Source organism: Spinacia oleracea, chromosome 4, assembly GCF_020520425.1.
Source record: "Spinacia oleracea cultivar Varoflay chromosome 4, BTI_SOV_V1, whole genome shotgun sequence".
Taxonomy (NCBI): Eukaryota; Viridiplantae; Streptophyta; class Magnoliopsida; order Caryophyllales; family Amaranthaceae; genus Spinacia; species Spinacia oleracea.
The window spans coordinates 155,440,172-155,448,840 of NC_079490.1; the positions used below are offsets into that span (position 1 = coordinate 155,440,172).

Here is an 8,669-nt window from a genome sequence, read left to right on the forward strand (position 1 = left end):
ACAAAGTAAACAAAACCACCTAATCCCAAATTTTACCCACAACTAATTCTCTCTCCTCCCTAACTCAACCCCACAAAACTCACGCGAAACTCTCCTTCATGTCCTTTCTTCTCTTCAGTTCCCTGTTTCTTGCTCCCTCACGCACACCACCGCCCAGCCATACCAGCCACTACACTTGCTGCTGCGTCACTCCTGTTGCGCCGCCGCGTCCACCGTCCCAGTTAGGCTGACTTCATTCCCTCTCGTTCGCCCTTTCTCTTCTGCTTGCTTCTTGCTCACGCCACCACAATCAGTCGCGCAACCACCCTCACCACCAGCAGTGTCTCCCTGTCGACGGCCACCCACCTTGATGCACCGCCTCTGTCCGCCGCCTTCACCAGCCGGCGCTCTTCTTTCTCTTCCCTCTCTTGCTTTGTTTTTTCTCTTTTTTTCCCCCTCCTCACTCGTGGTTCTCCTTGCTCGCACAGCCACCACATCATGACTACCTTCACCGCCGCACATTCGCGGCCACCTACACGCCGGCAGCCTCCTTGTTCTCTTCTTTTTGGTTATTTCTTTAACCCTAAAACTATTTAATGTTTTAATTTTGTTTTATTAATTTAATTAATGTTTTCATGCTTTAAATTTATGGTTTTAGTTATGTAAATATAGAAATCAGATTATATGTTTTGCATAATAAAATTATTTAATTTTCATATTATATAATTTGATTAAAATAGGGGTTTTAATTATTAAAGCATGAATTTTTAAGGTTTTAATAGTTTTGAAATCATGGTAGGATGATTATAAGTTATTAAGTTATTGTTTTTATGATTTCAAACATGTTAATTATGTTTTGGAGTAGTTTGAAATTAGTTTATGTTGCTGGAAATTGCAAAGGGCAAGTTATATTGGAGTTTATGATAAATTGTGATTATTAGTGAAGAATCACTATTCTAGGAGGTTTAGTAGTTGAGTTTTGATGTTGTGGAATGTTAATATGTTTAGGATGTATTTAGAATACTTGATTATGGCTGTGAATTATTAGAAGTTGATTGGGAATCTTTATTGGTTGTTTTAGGCGGAGAATTCTCTGTAGACGACTTTTGAAATCGTTAAAGTGGCCTAGAAATTTATTTACACAAGGTACGTACATACCTGTGTGTTTTTGGATGTGTGCTATTGTGGAAACTATGTTGAATGTATTTATGAACTGGTTTATGTTGAAATTACATGTTCAATGTCATTGAATGAATGCGTTGAGCATAGAACTTTATTATAAGAATTATAACATGTTAGCATGGATGATTGGTTCAAGCATGTCAGTTGGGAACTTTATATTCTTTTATATATATTGTTTAGATCGATTGATCGTTGTTCCCTTTTAGCATTTCACTACTTAATGAGGGCCGAGGACCTTGTTTAGTAAGTTGATACTTTACACCTAGATAAAGGTGGTTAACCATTGTTAAAGGAAAGGTTGAATTAATTGGAATGAGTTCTTGATTGATAAATTTGTGATCTCCTACTTAATTCCAAGATCTCTTACTAAAACTTGAAACTCAAAATTTAGACTTTATTGCTTATCTTGAAAAATTTTAAGTTGTTGTACTATTTAAATGATTAAACATAATAAATTTGGATTGAAAATCAGAAAGAACTAAGTTAAGCATAAAATAAGGGAAAATAAGGTAAAAACGCGAAATTCTACCGCACTCTATCCCTCTTAAAAGACACGGGTTACGACCCCGTAGCTCAACTAACCTCGGAAAAAATCTCGGGTTATTTCTTTCTCATGTCGTCCTCGGCTTCCCATGTTGCTTCTTCTGATTCTTGATTATACCATAACATTTTCACAATCTTAACATCCTTTGTTCGTGTACTGCGCACTTTACTATCCAGGATTTTAACTTGTCTTTCCTCGAAAGATAAACTTTGGTCTAATTCAATGATTTCCGGTTGCTACACATGCGACTTATCCGGAACATACTCTCTCAATTGAGAGATGCATGTGAAACACATTGTAGTACCTTGTATTTTTAAGTAATTATAAATATATTTCTTTATATTTATAAAGAATTTTTATTATTTTGAGAATTTAAATCGCATTTAAATAGTTATTTAAATGTATTTTATTAATTAAGAATATTTATTATTTTAATTAATTACGAAATGAATTTAAATTTCAAGTTTGGAATTTAATTAAGTTTCAAAAGTAAAACGATTTTAAATTAATCTAGCCCAATCTAATTCCAAGTTCAAGTCTAAACAAATTAAGCAAGCTCGTCTTATGCTTAATGAAGACCGAAAGGGAATCTTAAAGTCTAGCTCATCTTGGAGTTTCCTAAGCCTATAAATATATGTGATCACTCTCAAAATCCCTCACTATTATTCATTAAACCTAAAAGTAAAACTTAACCATAAATCTCTCTTTCTTTCGTCGAACTTCTGTTTGATCATTTTTATCCTACTTCAGTTAGTTTTCAGACAAAAGTTTCTTCTTAAAAGTTACAGATCTAGAAAAGTTATTGAACTTTGCCTTAAAAATTGATTAATTTCGAGTTATAGATTAGGAGTTATGGCCGTTTTAAAATTCTGCAGCAGTATTTCTTTTCTTCCTCTTCTCTCCCTTTTCTCTTCCTTCCCTTGCGGCGTGCCCAGCCCCGAGCACTCGACGCCCATCATTCATTGCTTCCCTTCGTCACTGCATGCTTCCCCTCACACACACTCGCACACTCGTTCTCTCTCTTTCCCTCGGCGTTGCACGCCCCTGCTGCCCTTGTGCCCGCGTCCCGCTCCCTCTCTCCTTGTCGCACACTCGCACAGCCTCGCACCCGTGCTGAGCCCTGATGCTTCCTTTGTTGATCACCTTTCGCGCCCCTCACTCGCACACTCGTGCACTCCCCCTGCTCCCTTGTGTTGTCGAGCCTCAAGTGCCCTTGCCCCTGTTGTGCTAGCATCGCCCACCGCACACACAAGCACTCGTGTGTGGTGCGCCGAGTACTACACTCCGTATTCTTTCGATCTTTTTGCGCCCAATCACATGCAATTGGTGATTGTACCGTGCTATAGGCCGGTTTGGTATAATTCTCTTCTTCCTAATCTATTCTATTTCAATTACGTGTTTGAAATTATATTATGATTATTAGGTTTTTATTGATTAAAATGCTTGGATCGGTTATGAACACCGAATTTTGAGGATTTGTATGTTTGGATTATTGAGGATGATTTTAATTATAGTAGTTGTACTTTTCAGATTTGAAATATATATTAAAGCTTTAATTTTTATTAGTTTTAATGGTTTTAATGATTAGCGTTTTAATCTAAGACTAATGACTAATTGATTAGCATAATTAGATGATTAATTTAATTATGATAATCAATTATATTTTTCAGAATAATTTAGAGTCTTAAATTGGCAATTTTGAGTGGTTTTATGCACGAAAATAAATTAATTTCATGCTAGGGTTTTAACCGTTCAATTGAGACTATTATTTTATTAATATACGAACTATTTCTAATTGATTCAAGTGTTTTAAATATTAATAAAGTTGCTGGAAATTTAATGAATATTCCCGGAATTCTTATCTAGTTGAAGCATCTAGTCATGCTTGTGGTGCATAGGCACTCACAATAGTTACAACTTCATCCCTTATCACAAGCTTAATACTCATAATTCGATCACTCTTTCGGGACACGTCCACTATATCATAGATATATTCTCGATCAATAAGGATACCTACCCCATTCCTACCCCTAATTTTTCCCGAATACCAAAGCTTATAACCCCATGGAGCTATTTCTCTTGCCTTGTTTCCAACCCACTTGGTCTCCTGCAAACATAATATGTTAATTCTCCTCCTTCTCATAACCTCTACTAATTCGACTGATCCCCCTGTCAAAGAGCCAATGTTCCAAGTCCCAAAACACATCCTACTACCCTTACCTTTACCCCTGCCCTTACCATGAAACCTTGGATAGTTAACACCACCCTCGGGTAGGGCGCCGCTTCCGGGCGTCGGCCTAGCAACCCTTGCATATTTTCCACTACACTCGGGCCTAGGAAGTGTAGCGCACCCTTACATATTTGACACCACCACTGGGTGTAGGGGTGGCGCGCCGCTTCTGGGTGACAACCTAGCAACCCTCACATATTTTTCACTACACCCGGGCTTAAGAGGTGTAGGGCGTCGCTGAAAAAGGGACGCCCCCACGATATTACATTGTCGATTCATGTCATGATATGTGGCTTTGTTTTACTGCTAGCCGCCACCAACCTACCGCATCCTCCTCCTTTATCCGGGGTTGGGACCGGCAGTGAATGCCGCATACGCGACACTCACAAGTGAATGACGCATATGCAATACTCACAGGCGGAGTTAAGAAAAAACGTCAACTAAAAATAAATATAGGGCGTATGAAGTAGGTCACGAAATATCAATAACGTATTGACCTAGTTATTAAGACTGGAAAACATGTGTATAATCAGTGACGGACCCAGCTAAGGGCCGGGGGGCACGTGTCACCCCCGGAAAAAAAAATTATAATAATTGATATGTGACAACCTTTGAATACTAGTGATATATTAAATCTGCTTAAAATATATCAATATCGCAATGTGTCATAGTGGTCAGCGAAGAAGATCCCATTATACTTCAGTGTCCCTTTGGTCCGGGTTCGAAAAACTAGATTGTGAGCAAGTTTGTATTTTTTTTTTCTCTTAGTTTATTTGTCATTTTTTGGGTTCTTTTCAACTAGTTTTTTTTCCTATTGGTCAAGAATTTTTTACTATCAATAAACATCAATTTTAAATTTTTTTACATATCAAAACATTTTTTCTTTCGATCTTCCACCTCTTTAATTGAACTATATTTTTTTTCTTCTTCAAAGAGTCCACTTCGATAAAAATAAATAATTTCTTTTACCTACTACGGAGTATTCTATCACATTAATCATCTTCATTTTTATACATTATTTTACAATTTTTTAGCGATACATTTAAAAAAAAATTGTCTCAATCAATTTAACATCATAAAAAAATCTAAGTGTACTTAATTTTTTAATTTTATACAAAAAATTTATTATATTGTCTTTTTATATACTACGGAGTAGAAACTATATGTTTTGCACTATATTTTTTTTCTTCAAAAAATCCACTTCGATAAGAATAAATACTTTCCTTTAACTACTACGGGGTATTCTATTACAATAGTCATCTTTATTTTTGTACATTATTTTGAAAAAAAAATCATTTTTAGTGATACATTTACAAAAAGGTTTTCAATCTATTTGAACTTTGTGATGTCTAGAATCAACTATACGGATTTAACACCATAAAAAAAACCTGTGAGTTACCCACTTTTTTATTTTATACAAAAATTTATTACAATGTCTTTTTATATACGGAATAGCAATTATTCGTATAACTTTTGTGCCACCCCTGACTTAGGATCATGAGTCCGCCACTGTGTATAATAGATTTAATGTTCAAATTCTAAACCCCATTTATAATTTGTATTGTATTTGTGATACGCGTGGGAAAAAAAAGGGGAGGGGGGGGGAAGTAACATTGATCGAATTCCCCTCTACTCTGCAGTCTGCACGTGAGTTCATAAAAAATTACAATCCACCAAGCCCGTCTCAAATTAATTTCTTTTGAGGGGGGGGGGGGAACTACAAGCATATAGCCGCTATGGGCGAGGCTCATAAATAGCGGCCCAGAAATAAAGGGAAATGACGTGTAAAAGGAAATAATTAAACTAAGGTAAAAAAGAGGGGGTAAAGGGAAAACGGGGTGGTGACTACTTTAATTTATTTGACGATACGAGCTGAGACACCCCTTTAGTATTAATTACACGACTCACACCTACTTACTCCTTACCATTTAATACGAATAAGAAAATGTGACTAGCTTTAGCCTTACATTTATTTGACGAGACGAGACACACTAGACATTTCTTACGACTTATTACGAAAGTGTGAGTTAACTTTACATTGACCTAGTCTTAAAATTAACTTCACAACCGTCATAAAACTCACAAAACTAGATCTAAAACAAGATCTAAGCAAGTCATGTAATTTATTACTACACAACCCTAGTGAACCCTAGTTAGAATATATCTCAACCCTATAACTTTACAACAGTCATAAAACTCGCAAAACTAGATCTAAAACAAGATCTAAGCAAGTCATATAATCTATTACTACACAACCCTAGTCAACCCTAGTCATAGAATAGATCACAACTAGACCGTTTGATCATTTCATATCTATCTTGTTATATTCTTATTTGATATCTTGAGACTAAGTGTAAATAGAGATTAATGAGTTGTAAGGAAGTGTGACTAACTCCACATTTATTTTATTAATTTGACAAGACGAGACACCTAGTATTAATTATACGACTTGCACCTAGATAAGTGTGACTAATTTTAAATTTATTTGACGAGACAAAGCCCTTACTATTAATTACACGACTATGACTAACTTAAATTTAATTTATTTGACGAGACGACCTAAGACACCCCTAGTGAAGCTAAGACACACCTACTTAGTCCTTACTATTAATTACACGACAAGGAAACTACCCAAAGCTAACTAGTGAAGCTAACTAGTAATATACGTTGATTGCACGACAACCTTGTGAATTAGTAAACGTGATTAAATTAATAACTACACAAAGCACAATTACAAAATTATAAGAATTAAGACTCTATATAATTGACATATAGTTAACCTATAGTTGGTTTTCAACAACCTTGTTGCACAACAAGACCCTATCTTTACTTGGTTGTCTTTACTTGTCAATAACCTATATTCATGAAATTCACAGCAAGACGTAACTTATATCATCTTTATTTGGTTTCTTATTAATTGCACATACTTGACGTGCAGCGAGGTACCCGCGTATACAACCGTCATAAACAGGTCTAAAACAAGAGGTAAGTCGTCCTAAACAAGACCCTATACAAGACCTCATCAAATTTAATTTTGATATAAGTTTTATCTCTTGGTTTGAGTGTAGATTAATGAGTTTTAAAAAAGAGTAAGTTCACATTTATTTGACGAGAAGAGACACCTTGTTATTACAAATACGTGTGACTAACTGTACTCTCTTTCCCAAACTCGCCATGCCCCTCTCTATGAGGCGTCAAGTCCTACTTTGTCAATAAACTAAACTTAAATACACAACAAGACCATCTCTTATTACTTCAAAAACTCTATTCATCTCTAGTTATAGAGTTTGTTGTCATGAATTATCTATAGTTATAGACCATCACTTTACTTAATTTATGTACTATATCCCATCATAAATAAATGAAGTTAACTACTTGAGTTATCTTTATAAGTTTTTTTCAAATACTTGAGTTATCTTTATAAGTTTGGGAATATTCAAATAATATCTTCTTCTTTCTTTTATTCATCATATTCACACGTACTCTTCTTATTAATCATATTCACGTACTCTTCTTGTTCTTAATCATGTTCACATACTCATTGTTATCAAAACAATGACATCCTTACGAGAAATACCAAAGTAACAAAGTTATACATGAGTTTCTGGAAGAAGATCGAAACATCGAAGGGACTAATGAAGAAAGTGAGGGCACTCAAGAATTATGGGAAACATGACATAAACGGAATAATTCGTGACATGTTCTTGTACAAGCGAAGCCAAAGAATAATGTTCTCCCACCAACTAGCAACAATTGCGCGTCGTGATCTTGCTGCGGTTCAAGGTATATTTTTCCACCCAGATTACCCATTTCTAACTCCATTAAAACTAGATAAAGTCCGATACTTCCGCAAAGAGGCATACTGTTTTATGTTTTACTTGTTGGATCTATGCAAAATAGCCCTGTCCGTCAACGTTGTTACACTACAACAAACCTTAAAAGATTGTTCAATGTACCCTTTATACCATAGGTATATGCGCCGTCTGTTTGAGTTTTTCATGCCGTTAGAGGAGTGGGTTGCCATGGTTGACAACCTACTCAAACAAGATGGGTGTAGTGTGATATGTGTGTTTTATATAGAGTTTTACCCCCGTCCCTTAGTACTTTTATGCATCAAATGAGCTCTTAGGAGCCGTTTTTAGTACTAATGTGTTTTATTGAGTGTGCCTTGAGTTTCAGGATTACTTAGTGAGAAATTGGTCATTTTAGACCCGTTTCATGGTGATTTAGGCCACTACACGTTCCCGAGGGAGTTCGGGACAACTATCGTCGACTTTCGGGAGCCTTAAATGCTTATGGTTGAGCCCCGGGAGTTAGACTCGGTGATATGGACAAAGGATGATGACTTTTGCAAATCGCCCTTCGAGCTGAGGGCAAAATGAGAAGACCGGGCGAAGAAAAAGAGTTTCGAAGTCATCAACGCGCGCCCGATCGGGCGGGCTTCGCCCGGTCCGGATCGGGCGGTCATCCTGGCGGCATTTTGGGCGTTTCACAACCGCCCGATCCGGCGGAATTTGGCCCGATCGGGCCGACTATCGAGCTGTTCGCCCGATCGGGAGAAGCTCTGCCCGATCGGGCGACGCCAACCTCCTGCACTTATGCGCGTGTTTATTTCCGGTTTTTGGCTTGTATTTGGGCAAACTATAAATACTAGCCCCTTATATTTTTAGTGACATTCATTATTTCTAGTATTGACACTTAGTTTTATTTTTCTTAAGCTTAGTTTATTCTCTC

The 8,669-nt window shown here is 36.5% G+C and overlaps 1 protein-coding gene across 1 annotated transcript; it reads right to left on the reverse strand.

Annotated features, from left to right (window-relative positions):
- Positions 1-3,584: 3,584 nt before the first annotated feature.
- Positions 3,585-3,911, reverse strand: LOC130472061 (uncharacterized). Its single transcript, XM_056842475.1, has one exon. The coding sequence runs from the start codon at positions 3,909-3,911 to the stop codon at positions 3,585-3,587; it is 327 nt and encodes a 108-aa protein (XP_056698453.1).
- Between the last annotated feature and the right edge of the window lie 4,758 nt (positions 3,912-8,669).